Raw genomic sequence first — 24,848 nt, 5'->3', positions numbered from 1 at the left:
GCCTGTTACCTTAGTTGAAAACAATTTGGTAGAGTTACAATTTCATTTCATACATACTTATTTATCTTGTCAATTGTCGTTCTTAGCTTAAGTGCATTAAGAAAACCTAGAATCATGGCTCAAAATATGATATTGTATCATAATATACCAGTCGATAGGAATCATTGAGCCCGAAGTGTTGAGTAGCAATAGAGACTAATAATTGTTTCTCCTGATCCTAAAATTGCATAGAACCACAATCCAAAGGTCTGTGTAAAGGCATCCCTGTTCTTAGTAAGGGCAACCATCTTTGTATGGGCACCCACAAACTTGTTTCTATGATTTGAGCTCCTCAATATATTTCATCCCCTTATTTATTTTTGTCGACGTGTTCATGTCGTCATTGACCAAGCAATGTCGACATCAATATGTCGACATAGGCAAAAAATTCTTTTGGAGGCATGTCGACATAGGTGGGGTACTCTAATCATGGTAAAACTTAAGTTTTCAATAATTTGTTGGCGCCCTAACCGCAGCCCAATCCAAAAGATCTCTAGTAATAAAGAAAAGTAGACAAGAGAGAACAAAATTACATTGAGAAAGATCTCTAGAACCCAAAGACCCAATTTGGGATCTTATTGGATCAAAATATGTCATGAACCACCCAAATTTTGAAAATCACACTTAAATTAGATGACATCTACAACAAGTAAGAATGCTTTGGAAACTAATTCAACAATCATAATGAATCCATAGTTTAAAAGTTTGTATCATTTCAGAATGTCTCGATTGTGACTATAAATTTGAGTTGAAATCAAAATGACACATTTAACCCAATGTTCAATTTGTTTTGAAATATTCGGTCCAGAACAATCTCGGATTTTCTCACACTCTGGTCTGAACTCTGAACATAGGAAAGCTAATCTTTGTGATCTGGCAAAGGTGGGATATTGTCCATACAGGTGGCAAATTGTCATTTTTGATATTCTCATGGTCAAACCTCAAAGGAGGGAACTCAAATTATTTTTAAAAAGTAAGAATTAATGTCATGTTAGAGACACGTGTCAGTACGTCCAATAACCAGATAGGACTAGTGATGTCGAGACACTTCGAGCTCTTTCATAACGAAAGCTTTGAATACGGTGGTGACGCTATTTCTAAACACAAAATAATTTCTTGCTCGCTCTGACTCTCTCTCTCTCTCTGTTCATCGAAAGCGAACTCTAAAAACGCTAAAACTTTGTCTGGTTTTCTTTCTATCGAGAGGATTTCTTATGGCGACTGCGGTGCTGCTTAGATCTTTAAGGCGACGCGATCTTCTTTCCTCCTCTCTTTCTGCTTATAGATGCGTATGTGTTTCTCTTTCTCTGTTTTTTTGTTTATTAAAATTTCCTGATCGAGTTCTCGTTTCATTTCTGAATTATTATTTTTTTTAAACAAATCTTTGATGAATGAAGGTCAATTAATTTCCCTTGTGAGAATAGAATTTTGCTTTAGTGAGTGAAAGCGTGTTTTTATGCTTTGGATTTATCTGGAATGTTTTATATTTAGGGTTTTTGATATTCAAGAGGCATAATTTTTGGTGTTTTTTTTAAGTATCATCATTTCTTAAGTTTATATTTTCAGCGTTGGTTTGTAATCGTTCCTGAAGTTTCGATAATGTTAGGTTGTGTGTTACTACCAACATCTTTACCATGGGAGTAGAACTGTTAGGATACCCAAATTTGAGTAGCCATAAATGCTCCCACTTTTATTTTTAAATTTAATAAAATCAGGGTCATTTTGGTCAGAAACCAAGAAAATTGCCATCCCTCAACCCAATGATCACGTTGATTAGTTTTTTAATAAGCAAGCAAGTTAGTGGTTAATAATTAGTAGGTGAAGGTGGGTTTTGAACCCACATCGTGACATCAACACTCAGACCTTAACCAGCTTAGCGAGCTGCCACCTTCTTGTGTACAATCTTAGAATATGCCTGAATAAAAGGAAATTGTGTCATTTTCATGTTTTCTTTGAAATTAAAATGGGTATAAGATTTCCAAATTTTATGTGTTCTAATGATTAAAAATGGAAATGATTGGCACTTATGACAATGTACGTACTGTTAGATGAGCCTAATAAGGAAAGAGTAGGGATCCAGTCAGGTGATCCGTTCCTGACCAAGGTCAGGTGGAACCCCATTTTATGTCAGGTGGCTTTTTTGGGGACCCACCGACCCTATGGATATGTGGTCCATCCCTTGGTGAATCTACACACAAAAGATCAGTTTGATTTGTGATGTGGATCCATTAATCATACCATTGTCTTAAGAATGATTTCTAATTGTTGGATTTAAATTCTTTTTCAAGAGATTAGATCTAGTGCATACAAGTTATCAAATACTATGATTTTTGGTACGTAGGTTCACCAAGTGATGGACCACGTATCCATACAGTCAATGGGTCATTGAAAATGCCACGTGGCATAAAATGGGGTTCCACCTGAACTTGGTTAGGAATGGGACACCTGACTGGATCCCTACTCATAAGGAAAATAACCAGTACTTTTGGTCCATTTATAATCATATCACATGACTATTTACAATGCAGTGTAGTAGTCGAATCCTGTTACTTAGTAATCTAATCGTGCGATTAGTTCTTGGAAAACAAAGAATACTTTTCATAATTAGTATTTTTTTTTTCCATAAAGTATCCTCTTTAGATTTTCTTGAATTGTGCTTTGGTCCTTCATTGTTTCTATTGATGGTTATTGCAAAAAGTTAATTGACAATGCGACGTATATGAACATCAGAAATTATTTGTTTCAGTTATTTTTATTTAATTTGTGGACTGAATGTTTTATGTAGCAGTTGACAGACGAGGAATTTGACATTGATTGATGTAGTATGTTATATTTGGCTTGTCTTAGGTTTGTGCCTTCAAGTATTTATATATTTAATTTTTTTTAATCAGCGAATGGATTATATAAATAGAAACATACGAAACCAACTGAAAAGTACAGAAAAAGAGCTTGTGACAGGGGACTTCTAGAGGAATAACTCCACCAGAAGAGGGAGACGATATAATGAAATGGAAGCTTCTAAAATTCGGCATGATCCACGTCCTAGGATATGAAGGGGCTTGGACCTTCAAGATTGTAGCCTTCCGACTCTTTCTCCATGCTATCGAGCACTCCATTCCTTTCCTTCCATGGAGATGAGCACAACCAAATATATTTTTATCAGCCTTATAGATATAAAAATTTGATGGTCACTGATGAGATCCAGTCTAGCCTCTTGTTTATTGTTTTATCCGATATTAGAGAACTAATCACAAAACAATGGAAATGCTAATGGATCAATTATTTATCTGGAAGACCATCTGCATCTGTTGTGGGCATGAATTATGATTGAGATTTATGTTTTGGAAAAAATTAAGCTTGGTTTGTTGAATTCTCTATTGATGTTTTTTTTTCCTTCAATTCTGGTGTAGCTGACAGGCAATGCAAAGACTCCATGGACCACCTTGACATTGGGGAAAGAATGGGCAAGTTTAACAAGACCATTCAGGTCTTTACGATTTGTTTGGCTACATTATTACATCTTTCTCCTGTCTTCTTTCTATATGACAGTCTAATTTCTGTTTGGATCCAGCTCAAAGTCTGCTGGGAATGATGTAGTTGGTATTGACTTGGGGACTACCAATTCATGTGTTGCAGTCATGGAGGGAAAGGTTAGATTCTTGACATCGTGAAAGAAGAACCATTTATTGTGGTGGAGTGCTTTCTTATTGCTTTTAATGTTTTATACAGACTCCTAAAGTTATCGAGAATTCTGAAGGATCTAGGACCACACCTTCTGTGGTTGCCTTCAACCAGAAGGGAGAACTACTTGTGGGAACTCCAGCTAAGCGTCAGGCTGTGACCAATCCAACTAACACAATTTTCGGGACAAAACGTCTGATAGGCAGACGCTTTGATGATCCCCAGACACAGAAAGAGATGAAGATGGTGCCCTATAAGATAGTCAAGGCCCCCAATGGAGATGCATGGGTTGAAGCCAATGGACAACAGTATTCCCCAAGCCAGATTGGAGCATTTATTCTTACTAAGATGAAAGAAACTGCTGAGTCTTACCTTGGGAAGAGTGTTACCAAAGCTGTGATTACTGTCCCAGCATATTTCAATGACGCACAGAGACAAGCAACAAAGGATGCAGGGAGAATTGCTGGTTTAGATGTAGAGAGAATCATTAATGAACCAACTGCTGCTGCACTTTCTTATGGATTAAATAACAAGGAGGGCCTGATAGCTGTATTTGATCTTGGTGGCGGAACTTTTGATATTTCTATTCTAGAAATCTCCAATGGTGTCTTTGAGGTAGGCATTTTGGTCTATTTTGCTAGAATATCTCATTATTTAATTTTCAGATTTGTAGAACTAGTAATAGGGGTGCAACTTGGTTCGATTTGTGGCCAAATCGGAACCAAACCGACATAGGTCAGTTCCACTATATAAGTACTAGAACCAGACCAAATTGCCCATAGAATCGAACCGAACCAAACCAACTAAGATTGGTTTGGTGCTGTTCATGGGTTGCCAATATCCTATAATTTATAATAAATAAATTATAAATTTTATGAAACAACATATTTATAATTTTAAATAAATAAATAATAAACATGAAATTTCATATAATAAGCCATTAATCTATCCATAAAAAAAGTTATTAATCTATCATAATAAATTTCATGAACGATCCTAAATGATTGATTCCAGAACCGAGCCACAACTTGTTCCAAAACAAACCAAACCAGCCCAAAGCTATTGGTTCGGTTCGGTTCGGTTCTTGGTTTGAACCAGACCAAGTTGCACCCCTAGGTAGAATAATGCCATTAATTGTGCTTTTCTTTCCTTTTTTGATTTATAATTTTATATATGAATCCCAATGTTAACTGCTACCCATCCTCCAGGTCAAAGCAACAAATGGTGACACATTCTTGGGTGGGGAGGATTTTGACAATGCCCTGTTAGATTATTTGGTGAATGAGTTCAAGAGAACTGAGGGGATTGATCTTTCCAAGGACAAGTTGGCCCTCCAGAGACTTAGGGAGGCAGCTGAGAAGGCTAAGATAGAACTGTCATCTACAACCCAAACTGAGATTAACTTGCCATTTATCACAGCTGATGCATCAGGGGCAAAACATTTGAATATCACTCTGACTAGGTCAAAGTTTGAGAGTCTAGTAAACCATTTGATTGACAGGACCAGAGATCCATGTAAGAGCTGTTTGAAGGATGCTGGCATTTCTACTAAGGAGGTTGATGAGGTTCTTCTGGTAGGAGGGATGACACGAGTTCCCAAAGTACAAGAAGTAGTTTCAGGGATCTTTGGGAAGAGCCCAAGCAAAGGAGTGAATCCAGATGAGGCAGTTGCGATGGGTGCCGCTATTCAGGGTGGCATTCTTCGTGGAGATGTTAAGGAGCTTCTTCTCTTGGATGTTACTCCTCTCTCTCTCGGCATTGAGACTCTCGGTGGTATCTTCACCAAGTTGATCAACAGGAACACAACCATTCCCTCTAAGAAGAGTCAGGTACGCCCCCATGATATGCTAGGCAAAATCCAGAGGAAGCTCTGGAGTGGCTATTTGTTTATTACAGAATTATCCCATGCTTAACCAAAGGTAACTCTAGTTCTCGTAAATTCAATATGGGACGAGGTAAGGACCCTGTATTGTAAATTGTAAACACGGGCTAGCTACATTTGATGGATGTCAGCTGGAGGGCCCTTATGCCAAGATCTGACCCCATTGACTTGTAGGAGAAATCGATCCAAGAATACTAAATAAAGAAAAGTAAAGCAAGATACAATCACACACAAAACACAGATTTTTACATGGTTCCCTCAAGATTGAGGTGCATCCATGGATCACACCCTTTCACTGTGAAGAGAAAATTCGCACCGATATATATATATATATATATATAGGGAAATGTTCAGCACCCTAAGTTTTACCACACACTTTAACAAACGTTTTTTGTCCTACATGGGTTAGAAGTTTTGGAATGGGCTGATTTTTTGTGAGGATGATCTCTATGATTAGAAGATCATCCTCCCCAAAAATCAGCCCATTCCGAAATGTTTAGCCCCATGTTTACACATTGAAAAATCGTGGACCGTCCATTTTTTGTAAACCATTTTTGATGGGGTTAGAAGTTTTGGAATGAGCTGATTTTTGGTGAGGATGATCTCCTCACCATAGAGATCATCCTCACCAAAAATCAGCTCATTCCAAAACTTCTAACCCATGTAAGACAAAACACGTTTGTTAAAGTGTGTGGTAAAACTTAGGGTGCTGAACGGGACCCATATATATATATATATATATATATATATATATATATGGGTCCTGTTCAGCAACAAACATTTTGACAAACATTTTGGCAAAACATTTTTCAAAACATGGGTTAGAGTTTTTGGAATGGTCTGATTTTTGGTGAGGATGATCTCTACGGTGAGGAGATCATCCTCACCAAAAATCAGCCCATTCCAAAACTTCTAGCCCCAGTTTACAAGTTGAAAAATTGTGGACCGTCTTTTGTAAACCATTTTTGATGGGGTTAGAAGTTTTGGAATGGGCTGATTTTTGGTGATGATGATCTCCTCACCGTAGAGATCATCCTCACCAAAAATCAGCCCATTCCAAAACCTCTAACCCATGTTTTGAAAAATGTTTTGCCAAAATGTTTGTCAAAATGTTTGTTGCTGAACATTTCCCTATATATATATATATATGTGCCCAGGAAAACCTAACTATGGTTTTACATAATACCAGTGAAATTACGAAAATACCCTTGGGGAATGATGAATAATACTCCTTCATGACCGGTACATCAGGCTCCACAAACCATAGCAATTGGCTGACTATTAAAAAATTGGTGAATAGCTACGTGTTCTTTACGTGGCATTGTCTTGAATGAATTTCATCTATGGTTTGCACTTCCTTGATTATGAATTTGGTTTGGATATATATATATATATATTCCAATTGATTGTCTCCACTGCCGCTTGATCTGTGTGTGAATGTGATAATAGGTGTTCTCGACAGCAGCCGACAATCAGACTCAGGTGGGTGTCCGCGTGCTGCAAGGTGAACGAGAAATGGCAAGTGACAACAAACTTCTGGGTGAGTTCGAGCTTGTGGGCATTCCACCTGCACCGAGAGGCATGCCCCAGATTGAAGTCACATTCGACATCGATGCCAATGGGATTGTCACCGTTTCTGCCAAAGACAAAGCAACTGGGAAAGAGCAACAGATCACGATTCGATCATCTGGAGGATTATCAGAGGATGAGATTGAGAAAATGGTGAAGGAATCCGAGTTGCATGCTCAGAAGGACAAGGAAAGAAAAGCTTTGATTGACATCAGGAACAATGCTGACACTACTATCTACAGCATAGAGAAGAGCTTGGGTGAGTACAGGGACAAGATTCCTGCAGAGGTTACAACGGAGATTGAATCTGCAGTTGCAGATTTGAGAAAGGCAATTGATGGGGACAATATCAATGAGATCAAGGCAAAGATCGATGCTGCCAACAAGGCAGTTTCTAAGATTGGGCAGCACATGTCAGGTGGTTCTGGTGGGTCTTCTTCAGGAGGTGGTTCTGGTGGTGACCAACCACCAGAGGCAGAGTATGAAGAGGTCAAGAAGTAGATGTTAGGCACATGGTGGTGGTGGTATGATACTTGCACATTTTCCTTGGTAAGTCCATAGTAATCGTTTCTTAGATGGTTGGATTCACAATCTTGTATTTACTCTTTTGTAGGGATGTTGAGTAATGTAGAGCTAGAATGATCAGGGCTCTGGGAAACTGAGCTTATGAGGAAGCTTAAATGATGTTAATGAGAAACAGGTGTAGATTGAAAGTCACAAATTAGTTTTCATGGATGCTTTCTTTACTATCTCCAGTTCTTTATATATCCTTCACCACAACAGTTTTTAATGATGACTTTTCAATATTCTCTCCTTGCCCTTTTTAGAAAATTGTTTGATGAAAACCTGGTTTTGGTTTGGAAATATCAAATCATCGCCATGGTAACAATGGAGATTCAATTCGGTTAAGTTGCATAAATTTGGGGAAAAAATTGTGAAAATTTTGGATAATAAATATATTATGTTTTTGGATTTCTTAGCAAGACCCATCATCTTCCAACACCCTAAAAATCACACCCGCCCTTGATATTGGAATGTTGAAGAAAATAAAATTTAAACAAAAAAGTGTTATCAAATTCCGTGATGGGGAAAATTTTGTGTCTTGTCGTATTCCCCACTTATTTGTGAGGGAACAACCCTTTGTTTCTCCTTCGTGAAGTGGTTATTTGTGAAGGGTTTTTGGGGCTTCCATTTCTCAAGATTTGTGTGCTAAGCTTGATAGTGAAAATCTTTTTCGAGATGCATGTCATAAGTCAAGGTTGATCGTGTTGTGAATTTTGGTTTTGATTGTGTGTTCTTAAAATAGTAGAGTATAACCAATAGAATAATATAAAAAAACACGAAAAAATTGAAAGTATTTATCGGTGATTGAAGCACAGAGAAGTCATTATCCTTAAAATCAATTTTACCCACTTAGGAATGAATCTTCAATTCAATCGGTCTCAGATGTTTAATTTTCAAGATTCAATAATCATTGTCTGCTAACTGTGGACTCGAAAATAGTAGATCTACGATGAACTCAATCAAATCTAACGTGTACAAGTAGTAAGATTGTATGCAAGATGTTAAATTTCAAGATTTGTACCCCTTCTGCGCCCATCGCAGGCGCACACGCTCACTAAGATTTTTCATTGGGTTGGCCCCAAACACAATATGATATAGTCTTACAGTGCTTTGGGCCCTTATATGCGTATGAGACCCATTCTCTTTCTCACTCACACTCAAGCAATAGAGAGAGAGATTTTTTATTAGTTAAAAACTATTTTTGTATTTTTCAAATGTGGAGTTAAAGATTTGAAGAGTTGTCTCCACAACTCTTATAGAAATCAAAGAGAATCTTTGACATTCAACTTATTCAAAAAAAATGCTAAGCTCTTTTAATTTATATTTTACCAATTAAGGAAATCTCTACATTTTACAAACAATACTCAAGAGGTATTGAGTTCAAACCTTGTCCTCAACAAAATACATGAATAAAATAATGAATTTTACAATAGATCATTTTCACTCTTGTGAGACAATTGGACTCCAATCTTCTTCTCATGCAAAATTATCTTATTTTAATCTTCTTCTCAAGCAAAACAATAAGATTCTGATCTTCTTCTTCAACGAGCTAGGACACCAATGTCGTGATTGCCAATGATGCTTCAACAATCAAGTTGATATTTGATAGAAAAAAATAAATGAAAAAAAAGATGAAACAATGCTCAACGAGATGGAGGGTCCAACTTCCTCCCTTCAATACCTGGAGTATGTATTTATAGGCAAACCTTGGAGATAAATGGCATCACATGAATTGACCAGATGTATGATGAATTAGAAGAATGGGTAAGTGGAAAATACTTGAGTGCTTAGGCAGATGTGTCAATCTCATTTAATTCAACAACTTGAGCTTGATGAGTGAGTATTTCATATGATTAATGCAAATAATCATCTGGATACAGATGAAAAAGATGTGCGATTCTGTACCCTTGTGACGTTGGCCACATACTAAGACCATGTGCATTCATCATTATTCTTTAGTTATTTGTAATTTCTCTATTTTTACTTATTTTATCAGTTTTTTTTTTTTTTTTTTCATTTCTTGATCAATAAAATATTCTATTTTACAATTTTAATTTCGCTAAATATCATAAACGTATACGAATAATGTTAAAGTGACCTCAAACTGGAACCTCATGTCGCACTTCTTGACATATGGAACCATAGATGATTCTCATCAAGATACGAGTGAAAAAGCATCTACGATTCCTATCCACTTTCACGTCAAGAAGTGCAATCTGAGATTTCAGCTTGAGGTCACTTCAGCACGACTCAACCGAAACAGACAATGCTCACTTTTATCATTCATAACCAGCGATGATAATTGGCTTGCTAAAAAAATATAACCGGAAATAACTGGCTCCTAATCCAGTGTTGACTGAAAAATGTGGTGTAAGTTTGTGTATGATTCTCTTTTAATATCATCTAAACCCATTTAGACTCAATCCAAACCCATTAATTTCGTGTAGTGTACGCGGGTCGGTTTAAGATTGCCACCCCTATATAGATATCATACTACAAACAAACAAAATCAACTAACTTTGCACTCGTCATGCATCCACAAATTTATTTTGAGTGGTGGGTCTAGTACTACACATTTTTGTTGCCCTTCCCTTGTTCTTGTACTACTATCATCATTTTTAGTTGTACTACTTGTACTACCAGTTTTAGGGGAAGAAATTACAAATTATTCAGTTTTACGTGTACTACTTGGACATCTGCGGAATTATTCAATTTTTTATTTTTATTTTTTAATATTGGGATATCAGTGTTGTAGTCTAAGAATCCTCAAACCATCTTGATGGGTGATTCCTATCCGTTGAATATTCTTTAGATTTCCATCTCAGCAGTAGACAAGAAGTTTCCTTTTAAAGAGAAAGCGTATGGAAATGGAACTTGTAAATTTCTCCAACCTACAATAGGCAATAGCACAGAAGGTGATGGATGGCGTGAATTATACGAAACACGGATAAATCATAATTAAAAAAATATATTTAAAAAAAAAGAATGATTGTAGGTCTCCCCATCCCTTGGGTGCGATTTATCCCACTATTAACACACCCTCAAAAAGTCTTATGTGCAACTGATTGCGTTTATGATCAATCGAACCTAAAGAGTGGCCTTAAAGAATTTCAAGCACTTGACCTATAACTTCTTAAGTAGCTTATCAAAACTCATCTTGCCACTAGGACAATTTGTACTAAGAGCATCCTAAGACTTGAGCTAATTCTTTGGTGATTTCATATGAATTGGGGGTGTTCTTAGCAAATATTGGTGTGTTAATAAAATCTCTCTTTAAAATACTGTAATTTAGTATTTAAAAAAATATATGATGATGGTTATATATAATTGGACCTGATTTGGTCTATCACATCATATGGGACCCAAATTTTTTGAGTAATAAGACCTTAGACCCGAATGCCTTTTTTTTTTTTTTTTTTTTTCTTTTTTCAGACTCAGCATCCAAAATAATGCATCGATGATAATGATGTCCTCGAAAATTATTGATGATTTCATGGGGATTGACCAGTAGAAGGGTAGAGATGGAATCTACGGCCTACTTCATTGTACAAATCTTACACTCAAAGAGTCTCTTAACGTTAATATTTGGGGCTGTTATATTACAATTCCAATGTATTAAAATTATATACCACTTTAGGGAAAATAAAACTAAAAATGACTACTAGAACAATCATAAGAATTTAAAATCTTAAGATAATTCTAAGGATCCCCTCCAGGTTTGGTGAAATTTAGATATATCTTATTGTATTTTAAGACTGATGACAGAACTCTTGACTTCAATCTTGCACGAGAGAACAATGTAAAATGATCAAAATACCTTCATCTTCAAACTTTGATTTTTCTTTAAAGAAATTTTTTTATTATCATAAAAATGAAGAAACCTATTGAATTGGCCTTTTCAATCCACCATCTTCAACCACTTGTGTGAAACATTTTTTTGTTCTTGATGTTTGATGGTTGAAAAAGGCAAGTCTTTGGGTTGAGGACAATGATAAACAAATTTAATTTAAAAGTTGAAGTTGATGAATCTAAAGAAAAAATCTAGGGTTTTGGTAAAGGTTGGTGGAGAGAGCATTTCAGTAATTTTATATCACGAAGGATCGAAGTCAAAGGGTACCTCGTCTGTTTGAAAACACGGGTATCTCTTAGAACGTTTCTTTAAATTTATAGTAATGTCATAATTTTAGTGACTAGATCCTTTTATTAAGGGTACTGCTCCTACTCCCAAATCTCGTTATGATGTTTTAGGGAGATGGTTCTTCCCGAACCCTATTATATATTGATTATTAGGACTCTATTTACATGCAGGTGATTGTTTTAATTATAGTGCAACATTGCACTAAGTTATGAAGCATAATGGATTTATGATTTTCTTTCAAAGATACCGTTTTGTTAATTAAAAATTTAAAATAAATTTACCATCTATTGTCAATTATAAATAGAAAAAGTCAAATTTATTCTTAAGAGATTAAATATTAACATAGTAAGTAAAGCAAAAAAAAAAAATCGTAGATGCTCTGAAACTACTCCACATCTTATAAGATTTTTTCGAACTTGATGCTCTCACGTTCTCGCTCCAACTCTCACACTTGTTTCACGCTATGATATCTAAGATTATATATTTCTAATTTATATATAAAAAAAATCATTTTTTTTTTATTGTAATATAATGATGCATACCCAATTGTATTATAAAATTGAGGGATAATCATAGTTTAATGGTGTGACAATAAGCAATGTCACAAGCCAAACATCATTATTGAATTATTTTCCCACTATAAGAAGGGTAAAATGGTAATTTGGGGTGTGTACTTGAAGACAATGTAATTGGGTTTGTAATTCGTGGAAAGAACGAACATACATAACGACAGAGAGCTCCTATAAATAGATAGATCACCCCTCCTCCTTCCTCCTCCATTTCGAGTCAAAGTGAGAGAAATAGTGAATATTGATCAAAACTTCTGAATCTGCGAAGAAATTTTCAGGTGAGATCTTTGAAGAAACTGAGATTAAACTTTGCAATTTTAATAAGTCTCTTTTAATTTCTATTTTATTCTAATTCGAACAACAGTTCATTTGTTTATTGTCCATAATTCGATCAATTATTTCACAAGTTTTGAATTTTTTCGTAAGAGTAATTATGGGTTGTTAGTGTAGTTCTTAATTTGATGATATTTAGTCTGTAATTTTGAATTATTTGTCAACAGCTTATTTCATTAATGGAGTTTGAATTTCATTTATTTTGATTATTTCATGATAAATTTTGACTTTTTTTTTTGTGTGGAAAACTTTGACATAAATTATTATTTTAAATATTTTTGCCTTCTCTTCCATTACTGATTGATCCAAGTAGAGAAGTTTCTTCTTTTTTCCTGAAATTTGTCTATATAATAGACTAGGATTCTCCATTATGCACTGAAAAAGCTTCACAATTGTAAATAATGCAGTTTTTCGTAAGAGTAATTATGGTTTGTTAGTGTAGATCTTAATTTGATGATATTTAGCCTGTAATTTTGAATTATTTTTCAACAACTTATTTCATTAATGGAGTTTGAATTTCATTTATTTTGATTATTGCATGATAAATTTGAACTTTTTTTTTTTTTTGTGTGTGGAAAACTTTGACATAAATTATTATTTTAAATATTTTTGCCTTCTCTTCCATTACTGATTGATCCAAGTAGAGAAGTTTCTTCTTTTTTCCTGAAATTTGTCTATGTAATAGACTAGGATTCTCCATTATGCCTTGAAAAAGCTTCACAATTGTAAATAAGCAGTTTTGATTTTATTAAAAAAATGTAGAAGTTGAAAGAATCAGTGGGTTTTGTGGTTGTTTGATTTCATGAGAACTTACTTGGACCTATTTTATCTCTGTATTTGATGTTTGCCCTAGTGAGAAATGGAAAAACAGCAAGAACTAGAATGGCTTGAAGCGCAGAAGATCGTAGTAAGTGAGGACCTTTTGGAAGCAGCCAAAAAACACCTTAAGTTTCTTGCAATAGTTGATCGGCACCGTTGCCTCTACGATGGCCCCATTTTACGTAGGGCTATATTTAGGTATGTAGTAGCCTAACAAGTTATTGCTGTAGTTGTTTGAAAATCTTAATTATGTTTCCTACCCGTGCTACGTATTCACGGGGAGATTTTCATTTTCCTAAGATAGTTTGTGTAAATGTGTATCCTGCTTGTATGTACTGCATCTTGATTACAGTCATAATGTCAGATTATACAAACCCTAGTGTTGAATCGTGATTTAGTTATGACATCATACCAAAATGAATGTGTGGGCTATTGATTGATTTCTTAGTTATCTAATACCTAATACTTGGAATACCATTTGATCATTCAATAGCCATTTGTGGGATAATCCTAAATTGCAGCAAATCACTTATTGGGAAGTGGTCAAGGAGCATCATTGAATGGGAGGTCGCCGATTGTATGGGTTTACCGTGCAACCAGAAAATTTCCCATTTTTAAATGTTCTAGAAAAGCTAGAAAGTTCATGGTTATTTTGACATTGTTTAACCAAGTAATTGTGCACATTCACTTCCAAAATGCTACAGATTATTTGATTACAGTGATAATATAATTCTAGTGTTAGGAAAAGATGGATTCTATGGATGATCTTTTGGTTGATCTTGTGGCAGCATGTTTTATGCCTGTTATGTTCTTATTTGTGAGAAATGACAATGTTTAGGTACAAGACTTACTGGCTTCCCTTGCTTGCCAAACATGCCGAGTCTAAGATTTTAGAAGGCCCTTTGGTTGTTCCTCTTGATTGTGAATGGATTTGGCACTGTCACAGGCTCAATCCGGTAGGCTTTTGGATGATATTGTATTTTTGATCGTGTATTTTTTTTTTTTTTTTTTTTTGAGATTTTATTAATGAGCCTTGTTTCTTGGGATTGTTCTATAGTTACGATATAAAGCTGACTGTGAGGAATTTTATGGGCGAATTCTAGACAACAAGAATGTTGCATCCACAGTTCAAGGGGCTTCTATAAAGCAAACTGAAGAAATTTGGAACAGGTTATATCCAGAAGAGCCGTATGAACTTAATTTGAGCAACCCTTTGTTAGGGAATGTCTCTGAAAAGTCTTTGAGTGCTTTAGAAAGTACCAAATATGATCTGGTTTCAGCTGTTAGAAGGCAGAGCCCTTTCTTTTACCAGGTAATTTAGGGGATTTTCATGTTGCCTTCCATTTTATACTGTGTATCCTTTTTTCTATTTTACCATATTGAATATCAAAACCCAAATCAATTTTCACCTTGGTTCCACTACTAGATATGACTTGTATAACAGTGAGATAATAAACACATCTGCTATTAGACATTGATATGAGGTGTTTGACAGGGCATCTTCGAAATCCCGAAACACCTTACACGACCATACAAATGCGTTATAAATTTATAAAATGGTATTTTAGCCTTATTTAGCTTTTAAGTTTCTTTTAGAAGACCAAAATAAGAAAAGAAAAAAATGTGGGAGTATAAGCAAACATTTCCATGCATCGTAGTAATGGAACTGCATTGAAGTCATTGTATTCATTCTGTTATTTCATGAATCATGGTACTCAATAATATAATTATCTGAAAACTGAACCAGATTCCAACTATGTTAGGAAACTTCAATTAATTGGAAAAAAATAATGATATAATTTCTTAAAGTTTCTTTGTTAAAAAGAATTAAAAAAAACTTACTAATATGGAGAGGGATCTTCCCAATAATGGTTAGTCTTGTGGAGGTATAGAAAGCATGGACTATGCGAATGGGTTTGAGTTTGAAGTTATTACCTTGTGGGAGCCTCCTGGGAAAAAAAGTTAGGGACAGATAATTATGTTCTAACTTGCAGGACATGACTGTTGACAAGCAATATAGTAATAGCCCAGCATTTTAATTAAGATTCCATTTCATTTCCTTTCTGTCCATAAAATAAAGCTTAAGACTGAAACCTTCAGTGTTCATGAAACTCCCATTCATTAATTCTTTTAAAGAAACCATGCAAATTCAAGTGGTCATGGGGATTTACCTGGTGAATAAATAGTATTATCAACAGTACAGCTATAGACCTGGAAAGAAAAAAAAAACAAAACTCATATCAATAAAAGCTTTGATCTACTAATCACCCGAAAAAAAGGAAGAAGCTTTGATCTGTTTCTGTTCAACTTCAATATTGACTAGCATGAACAATATGCATAAGCACCGCAAACTAAAGGCTTATCATTATCTATTTTCTGATACATTCTTTTGATCTTATCCTTCTTCTCCCTTCTTGTGACATTCAGGATAACCATTGTTTCTTTCTTCCAAGTTGTGGAGACTATAATTAATCCAGTTATCCAACTAATCCTTTATTTTTTATTTCTTTTGATATATTTCTAACAGGTATCCAGACCCAGTATGAACAATGATCTCTTTCTTGAAGGATCTGTGGCCAGATACAAAGGATTTCTTCATCTGATCAAGAGAAACAGAGAGAAGTCCCTTAAATGCTTCTGTGTGCCAACTTACGACATTGACCTTATCTGGCACACTCACCAATTGCATCCTGTTTCTTACTGTAAAGACTTGGTTAAAGCCATGGGCAAGGTATTAGAACATGATGACATGGATTCTGACAGAACCAAGGGGAAGAAACTTGATGTTGGATTTTCTGGAACTACGAAGCAATGGGAAGACGCATTTGGTTCTAGGTACTGGAGGGCAGGGGCAATGTATAGAGGCAATGCTCCGTCTCCTGTCACAGTCATTCCTTGGCCGTCAAATATCGTAAGCAAGAATTCAGTTCCATTCAGTGAGTCTCCAAACGTAATTCAGCTTCCCAAGACAAAGGTGTTAGAGGTAGGCCTAAAATACCTTCTAATACTCTTTTCCTTTATTATCATTTCTCTGTGTGTTTCTTCTTCTTCTGTTGGATACATGGTTTGCAAATGTATGAACATCTAAGCACTCATCTTAAGATGATGGATAAAGCAAGGAGGATAGATGGACACTGATATCTGGCTCTGGTGTTTCTTCTATTTTACCATACAGCCCCAAGTTGTTAGATTGGGGAGAGCATGATCTCATAGAGAAAGGAAAATGGCATCGTCATCACCTAAGCCAATGACTTGGATTTTTATTATAATTAAATTGAAGTAACACCTGGGTTACGCATTCTGATGTCAGTGTCCTCTTCATGAAACATCCTGATTTTATTTATTGTTAGGCTCTGTTTGGTTAGAAGCATATAGGTTTGTGGAAAAGATTTGTGCATGTGAACAAGAAAATTATTTTATCATTTCATAAATAGAAATATTTTCCAAAACATTATATGCTGCAAACAAAAAGACCCCTTATTTTCTTTTGTTGTGGGCTGGGGGTCTTCCATGATCCCTACCATTACTAAATGCAAAAAATAAAAAAAAAAAGCATTATAGGCAATAATATTTACAAGCTTTTGCATGACAAAAAGAGTGCTTGGAAAATTAGACAAGGGGTCCACTAAAAACTTCAACCGGCTAGGAAATCAGCCACCATATTAACAATCCCCTTTTATGAGTAATTCTAAGTTGTTAATATTATTGTGTGATCTAACAGTCGTTATTCTGTTAGAGTAAAATCCTAGATAATTTGTGAAAGACTCGTGATCATTAAAAACTATGGGTATGTTTGATTACACATGGAAAATAGGGTGGAATATCAATTTCTATGGAAAATGACATTTTTCATGTGTTTGATTGCATTTTTCCATAGAAAGTCATTTTCCACCTACATCCAAAAGTCTACCAAAAGCTTGATTTCATTTTCTCACCCATATGAGTGGGAAAGTGAAATCCATCTCTATTTTCCACCTCAAATTAAGCCCTAACCCATCCCTTTTTTTTTTCCCCACCACTACCACCACCATCACACTCAACCTCACCATCATCGTCGCCATCGCCAGCCACCTTCTCTCTCTCTCTCTCTTCTTCTTCTTCTTTTTCTTCTTCTCTCACCTCCGCCGCCACTGCCACCTCCACCATGCCTCCCCTCTTCCTCCTCATCTTCTTCTTTCTCCTCTTCCTCTTCTTCTTATTTTTTCCTCTTATATTTTTAAAGTAACATCAAACAATGGATTCAAGTTTTTTATTCTAATCAATTTTTCACTACCATTTTTCCATGGATTTTGATTTTCCATGCAATCAAACACCCCCTAATGTAACTCTTTTTTTAAAAATTAAATAAATTAGGAAATCGACTACACTCTTTGAATACAAAAACTCAAAATCAATAATATAGTAGTACTAGTTTATACCCTTGAACCCATAGAAAAGGAATAATATAATAGAATGTAAGTGCCACTTGAATAGTGTGCCACATATCCCCCAGAAAAAAATCTCATCCAAAAAAATTTTGAACAGCTTTTGAAATTTCCTCTTAAAAATTACAAACATGTTTAGACGTGTCGGAGCCTCTTTATGTCATTTCGATGATTAGAAACAAATCCTGCAGTTCTTAATGTTGTGGTTCTATTCTCTGTTTAAAAACTAATATGGGTAAATCTAAGGTTTTTAGCCTCTTTTCTTGTGTAGGTTAATTTGGAGATTGTGGGGATAAAAAATTTACCAGACAAGCACAAGGGCAGTCTCTTTGTCTTTTTCAGTAAGAAAAATCCAGATGAGTTCTTCAATGGGAGGAGAAGAATAAGTATTTTATCTGAGTCTAGGGAGAAACAGGTTGCTTCTTTCAAGTGTGAGCCCACTGGAGAGTTGCTTTTTGAACTTATGTCCCATTCACACTCCAACTTACCCATATCAAGGTCAGCAAAAACCTTGGGCACCACATCAATCTCTCTGCATGACTTGCTTGCTCCAGTCTCCAAGCTTTCAGTGGAGAAATGGTTCGAGTTGGATCTGAGTTCTGGCTTTCTGGATTCCAAGCCAATCTGCCTGCGCATTGCTGTCTCTGTGACAATTCCTGCACCAGCGCCGAATGTTCTTCACATGGTTCGATCACGCCCATTCTCAAGAAATTCCTGTTTCTTCTCACTTCCAGGAAGTATCCAACATTCTAAGAGTTGGACATGTGTCGTGGATGAAGCTGGCAACGAGATCATAAACATCCAGATGAGGTGTGAAAATCGTGTTCCCATGTTTCTGGTAACAATTAGATTCATGCATTTCCTTGCAGTTTTGTAGATCTTGGATAGAGTTTAGTTAGTGTGAGCTGGCACTATTAGACTGATTTTATGATAATTTTGGAGTTAAAATTAGGAATTTTAAGTACTGACAAGTTAGACCACTAGGACTGTCTACGAAGGACATACCAACATGTGGTGTTCATTTAGGGGGTTGGGTCTGATCATTTGATGGTGCTAGCTCCCAAAGTAGAAATTACTGATCTGATATTATTAATTGTAACTGATGTTGAACCCAAGAGTCTTTTGAATTGTGAACAAAAAATCAGAGCAATGCTGAAATACCCAGAAAATGGTATACAAATCAGATGTGTTTGATCATCCAACTGGCTTGATTTGGATTGTGATATCTCCCTATTGAGACCTTTCCCACCCCCATGTACACATTTGTACCATTGTAATTTCATCCTTGTGGTTATGCAGGGAATATGCTAGGTTTCCAATGCTAAAAAATTTCTATTTGCTACGTTTCAAGAAAAGTGATGTTTGTCTTGATTATTTCATTGAAATAAATACACAATAGAGGTGCTTAACACAATGATTTTGAAAACAAAGTTCTCCTTGTTATGGACCTCATATTAATTTGTAGTACTGCATGGAAGTTCAAATGCTGTGACCTATATCTGAAATCCTGAACTTTATTAGTTGCTGGTGTCTATGAGTTTCAGGGATTCTAAGAAAGCAGTGGCAAGAAACAACTGTGTTTCAAAGAAAGAGGTGATTGGCATAATAGGACAGTCCAGCGAAACACTTCTTCTAGCGGAATTTGTTGGAACTCAATGGTCTTTGATGGATTCTAATTTGTCTACTCAGCTTCAGAAAAAATCCAGTGAAGATGGCCATATCTTTGAGCTCAGAGGAAACCGGGTGGTAAGCATCTTCTCCATCCCATTGGTAGTAGTTGTTTCCTTTTTCTCTCTTTATTCATGAGCATACTTTATTTATTTAATTTTGGCTTAGTTATACTTTTTTTTTTTTTTTGTGCAGGTGAAACTTTTCCATGGTAGAAAGCTGGACTATGAACCTAAGAACTGTGTGAGGCAGAAAAGTGAGCGTGACTTCATGACAGCCGTTGAATTTTCTGCAGAAGATCCATATGGAAAGGCGGTAGCATTGCTTAATTTAAAATCTGGACTTCTCGAGGTATATTTCCTATATTGTTCTTAACACAAAGCTCCTAAAAGTGAACTTTTGCACTAAGACTCAATTTTCCATGCATAGGTTAACGAAGAATGGTTTGCCTTGCCTGGGATCACGTTGGCTTTTATATTTTCTGACATTTTGAAAAAGGAGGGATATAGTGCTTTCGTATCCAATGGAGATAATTTGAAGATGGCTGGGTTAAATGAAGATATTGATGGGTGTGATACAGAAGACAAAAGCAGCACGGGCACTGCCTTGGAAAAGGAGGTGGATGTAATGGCTGAGAAAGGCAGTACAGTCGTGCCAGAAATAGGAGATGGGCAATATGAAAAAGTGGTGAAGAGTGATGCATGTGGTGGGTGTGGAAGTGGATGTGGTGGCTGTGGAGCAATGGTAAAGAGTGGTGGAGGATGCGGTGGGTGTGGAGCGATGGTGAAGAGTGGTGGGTGTGGTAGCGGATGTGGTGGAGGATGTGGTGGGTGTGGAGCGATGGTGAAGAGTGGTGGGTGTGGTAGCGGATGTGGTGGAGGATGCGGTGGGTGCGGAAGTATGGTAAAGAGTGATGGCGCTGAGGATCGTGGCAGTTATTTTGAAGGAAGCGATGGTTTCAGCAATAATCTCACATGTGCAAAGAATGGTGGTGGTGCCGGCATTGTTAATCAGCAAGCAAATGATGCATTGGTGGCTTGACGTTGGGGATCATGATGTGGTGGTGCTCAACATAGTTCATATATAATAAATAAAATATAAAATAGGTGATTATGATACACAAGTTTATCCCTATAATAGCTGTGGTCTGGTTTATGTATGGTGTGTAATCAAAGCATAAGACAATAATTATTAATAAATTGTTCTTATTTTGATTTGTATAAAAGTAAATATTTGAGTTTCTTGTTCAAATCTTATGTAGCAAATCGTTGGTTTTCAACTTTCATGCATATATCTATAGGGAAGCATTCGAACCTTTTTCAAAATAGGGGTTAGAAGTTTTGGAATGGGATGATTTTTTGTGAGTAAGATCTCTATGGTGAAGAAATCATCCTCACCAAAATTCAGTTCATTCCGAAACTTCTAACCCAAGTTTACAAGTTAAAGAACCGTGGATCATCCATTTTTTTGTAAATACAGATCATCCTCATCAAAAATCGGCTCATTCTGAAACTTCTAACCCATATATAAGGGGTGGCGTTTGGAGGCCCTAAAGAGAGCTAAACGTTTTTTCAATGTATGGGTTAGAAGTTTCAGACTTGACTGAGGAGATCATTCTCACAAAAAATCAGTCAATTTTGAAACTTCTAACCCCATCAAAAGTGATTTACAAAAATTGGACGATTCACAACAATTCTTCAACTTATAAATTAGGGTTAGAAGTTTCAAAATAACCTGATTTTTGGTGAGGATAATCTTTTCATTATAGAGATCATACTCATAAAAAATCAATCCATTCCAAAACTTCTAACCCATATAATGAAAAATGTGTGGCACAATGTTTGACTCTCTTTAAGGCCTCTCAATGCTTCCCCCATATATATGTGTGCATGCTTTAGCCAAAAAAATAATGGCATTTATGCTGGTAATTTACCAGGAAACAATCTTACATTCAAATCACATATTTGGTTTGTGTTACATTTTAGTCACATATCTAATTTGTTTGGTTCAATGTTATGATGTTTTGGGTATGTTGGGTCCGTCCATTGTTGTCTCTAAATCTAAATCTTACATGAACCTTTAGGTTTTATGGCGGGTTTACCTAAAGAGTCGATCCAAAATAGTGTCCCATTCCTATAAGAACTTAGGTGCCTACAATGGAGCTCAAATACATTGTGCTACGTGCACAACTTGGTGCACTTGATTAAGAGCCCTAAGCGTTTCAAACTCCAATAAAAACTTGCCATATAAACACCTTATCTTTATAATAGGAAAGAGACACTGTATTAGATCCTCAGTCTTACCAAAATCGTTGAATATGAGGCAACAAATGTGCTTGCTTGGATTAGTGGCTGTTGCCCAAAAAAAGGTTAGTGGATGCTATTAATCCGATTATGTTGGTGCCATCGAAATTTAAGATGCAGCGAACTTATACATTAGCTGTTGTAAATATACATATAATTAAATATTTGAGATTTTTTAAGTTTAAAAATAACTCTCTTTCTAAACCTCAGAATTATTTTTAGAGTCGTTCTACGTTGACTTCCTACAACATTGCACCGACGTGATGATGTGCATGGAACCATAGATTTTAAAAAGTTTCTATAGTTCTATGCACACCACAAGTCAGCCTAATGGTGTGGAAAGTCAATTTAGTATTTTTTTTATTTATTAAAAAATAAAATAATATAAAACATTATGAATAAGAAGCATAAGATTGTCTCCTGAAATTAGAAGTAAAAAATACAATAGTTTGAAGTATTTTTTGTTACTTTTGACAAAGATACTCTTGAAATTAATGTTGTTGGAGACGCTCTTGAAGAAATATTTAAAGATCAAAGGTGATGAAATATTAATCCAGTCCAACATTTTAGAACTTGGAAACTCCCCTTAAAAGATGTCTTCTTGATTTCACTTGAAGATATAATGTAATAATTAATATTGTTTGTATGAAAGAAATCTATTTAAATAAAAAAAAGTATTTGTTATTTGAAGACAATATCATTATAATAAATATTTATTATCCAAAGCGTGTTAAACTAATTCCATCTATCTGTAAGCCAATTAGAGCAATATTCTGAGTTGATGAGTAGCTGTTGAAAAGTTAGTAGCTTAAAGTCTTCTCGAAACCCAACCAATCAAGTTCACTCGAGTCATCTAAGATTTAAAACAATGAATATTTGTTGAGAACTTTTTTGTGAAATTTTAAAATCTTTACCATTATAATGAGAGTGGTCAAAAATACCCCTATTTATATATTTTAAATTTAATATAATCAAAGGTTATTTGATAAAAATCCAAGAAAATTCCAACCAACAACCAAGTTGCTTAGTTTTCAAAATTATGAAAGTATTCTTTCTCCCTAATTAACATTTAAATTACAAATAAACCCTTTTGATGCATGTGCGTCAGCACGTGCTACCCTCTAGTTGTTATAATGAGGCAATTTTGCCCCACACCTATAAGGTTGGATTTTCATACCTTTGAACGGTTTTGATATTAAAAATAAAAAATCGAGTCAGATTTGAGAAAGGGATTGTTTTGATATACCTTGCACCGTCCCACCCATATGGCCCGATTTATATATATATATATATATTCCCCTCATAAGAAATTATACATCTAAAATCTTATTAGGATTTGCCCTGATTGATAAAATAAAAGAAATAAAAGAAAAAAAATTATTTTAAAAGGCGGGACAAGATTTAGAAAATACTATTAGGAGCGGAAATGAGATAAAATATTCAGACCCAAGTTGAGGTAGGGACAAGTTTGAGGTGAACACTAATAATCGGGGCCGGGGACAGGTTAAGCTAAACCCACCCTGTTGCCATCCCTAATAATGAGCTTGATTTTTCAATGTGGACATTTACATTTACTTGATTCAAGAATCAACATATAGCCTAATTAAATGTGTTCTATTTGAAATTACTTGTTCTGCAATGAGTTCCTACATGATTCAAAGTAGTAATGATAGATACACCTCTTAATGAGAAGCTTTTTTGCCACATTTTTATTTCTGAAAAATCTTTTTTGCTAAGTAACTTATGGTAATATTATTATTGAGGTCAATTCTGTAATTTTATGAAGATATTTATATAAGGGATGGAATCCATAGACATTTGAAAAGTGACTTTAAAAAATTCTCAACAATTATAAAATAAAATTCTAAAATCAGAATTTATCTAGAGATATATGATGAATCCTTACTCTTAGGATATATGTTTCATATAGAGTCACCAGATTGTTGCATTTTATTACAAAAACTCTTTTACTTTATCAAATTTGTTACTCAACAAACCTTTTTTTTTAATAAAAAAAAAAAAAAAAGATTAGCTTGATCCTTCCGTAATAAGATTTAAAATCTTACTAAGGGTTGGTGGATCCACATAGATGATTAAATACAATTATATTTGAAATTTCTTAAAAAAAAAGAAAGATAAAAAGCAATAATCTTGTCGTCAATCAATGGTATAGGGTTGATGACAAGCAACGAACCTGTAATGTTGATGGCATTCGGTTGTTCATGCTCTAGAAATATATCATTTATTTTTATTCATGAAAGTTTTTAATGTTGTTATGTTGTAGTACGATACGCTATTGTCCATAATTTTCTAACGAAAAATGTTGAAGTGACATTAAAATTCATAATATTCACACATTGCTAATGTGATGCTTTTCTTCGAGATACGAGTGGAAAGCATCAATGGTTATGTGCATACCTCCACATCAATAATGTATGAAACGATGTCAAATTTAATGTCACTCAAACACACACAAAAAAACAAAAAAAAAAAAGAAACAAATTACGTGTTGTTGTAGCGGGTTAATGGGGATGTAATTATTGTCATTTTTATTTTTCATGCATGTTTATTTTCTTAATAAATATAAAACTATAAAAAAAAAAAAAAAAAAAAAAAAAAAAGAAGGAAAGATGAAAAAAAGTTAGGAAAAAATATTAGAGAGTACTTATTGCATCATTGAAATATTTTTATTTTAATATTATATTTTAAAAATGATTAATGCTGGAATGACCTCGATGGGAGATACACCAGGACATCGTGATGTGGTGATGTATGCATACCCATAGATGCATTTTCCTCAAGATACGAGTAAAATGCATGTACGCACGTGCACACCACCGCATGAAGGAGTCCCACGTG

General features: G+C 35.1%; 2 protein-coding genes across 4 annotated transcripts; both read left to right on the top strand.

Moving 5' to 3' along the window:
* The first annotated feature begins 1,119 nt into the window (after positions 1 to 1,119).
* LOC147409424 (heat shock 70 kDa protein, mitochondrial-like) lies at positions 1,120 to 7,920 on the top strand. Of its 2 annotated transcripts, XM_086428805.1 has the most exons (7): positions 1,120 to 1,328; positions 3,450 to 3,526; positions 3,611 to 3,689; positions 3,769 to 4,335; positions 4,929 to 5,549; positions 7,052 to 7,695; positions 7,785 to 7,920. In XM_086428805.1, exons 1-6 carry the CDS (start codon positions 1,254 to 1,256, stop codon positions 7,670 to 7,672), a joined length of 2,040 nt encoding a protein of 679 aa, XP_086284931.1. In that variant the 5' UTR covers positions 1,120 to 1,253; the 3' UTR covers positions 7,673 to 7,695; positions 7,785 to 7,920. The 2 variants fall into 2 exon arrangements, with proteins under 2 accessions (XP_086284931.1, XP_086284923.1); XM_086428797.1 differs by having other exon boundaries at positions 7,052 to 7,920.
* A 4,642-nt stretch (positions 7,921 to 12,562) lies between these two features.
* LOC147409423 (glycine-rich domain-containing protein 2-like) lies at positions 12,563 to 20,937 on the top strand. Of its 2 annotated transcripts, none has more exons than XM_086428782.1 (9): positions 12,563 to 12,720; positions 13,629 to 13,792; positions 14,433 to 14,550; positions 14,652 to 14,906; positions 16,122 to 16,577; positions 18,290 to 18,828; positions 19,563 to 19,764; positions 19,882 to 20,037; positions 20,116 to 20,937. In XM_086428782.1, the coding sequence occupies exons 2-9, from the start codon at positions 13,635 to 13,637 to the stop codon at positions 20,725 to 20,727; spliced, it is 2,496 nt and encodes an 831-aa protein (XP_086284908.1). In that variant the 5' UTR covers positions 12,563 to 12,720; positions 13,629 to 13,634; the 3' UTR covers positions 20,728 to 20,937. The 2 variants fall into 2 exon arrangements, with proteins under 2 accessions (XP_086284908.1, XP_086284902.1); XM_086428776.1 differs by having other exon boundaries at positions 18,290 to 18,856; positions 19,540 to 19,764.
* Positions 20,938 to 24,848: the final 3,911 nt, after the last annotated feature.

Source organism: Akebia trifoliata, chromosome 2 (genome assembly GCF_017979445.1).
Source record: "Akebia trifoliata isolate Shusen 1 chromosome 2, ASM1797944v1, whole genome shotgun sequence".
Taxonomy (NCBI): domain Eukaryota; kingdom Viridiplantae; phylum Streptophyta; class Magnoliopsida; order Ranunculales; family Lardizabalaceae; genus Akebia; species Akebia trifoliata.
The sequence above is the reverse complement of the archived record's forward strand: the minus strand, read 5'-3'. Positions and strand labels throughout refer to the sequence as shown.

Bases quoted from the DNA above. Each gene is read 5' to 3' on its own strand.
- LOC147409424 (XM_086428805.1), top strand. From the start codon at position 1,254: ATGGCGACTGCGGTGCTGCTTAGATCTTTAAGGCGACGCGATCTTCTT. The intron at 1,329-3,449 runs GTATGTGTTTCT...ATTCTGGTGTAG, and splicing joins CTCTTTCTGCTTATAGATGC to CTGACAGGCAATGCAAAGAC. The intron at 3,690-3,768 runs GTTAGATTCTTG...TGTTTTATACAG, and splicing joins TTGCAGTCATGGAGGGAAAG to ACTCCTAAAGTTATCGAGAA.
- LOC147409423 (XM_086428776.1), top strand. From the start codon at position 13,635: ATGGAAAAACAGCAAGAACTAGAATGGCTTGAAGCGCAGAAGATCGTA. The intron at 13,793-14,432 runs GTATGTAGTAGC...GACAATGTTTAG, and splicing joins TTACGTAGGGCTATATTTAG to GTACAAGACTTACTGGCTTC. The intron at 18,857-19,539 runs GTAACAATTAGA...GAACTTTATTAG, and splicing joins ATCGTGTTCCCATGTTTCTG to TTGCTGGTGTCTATGAGTTT.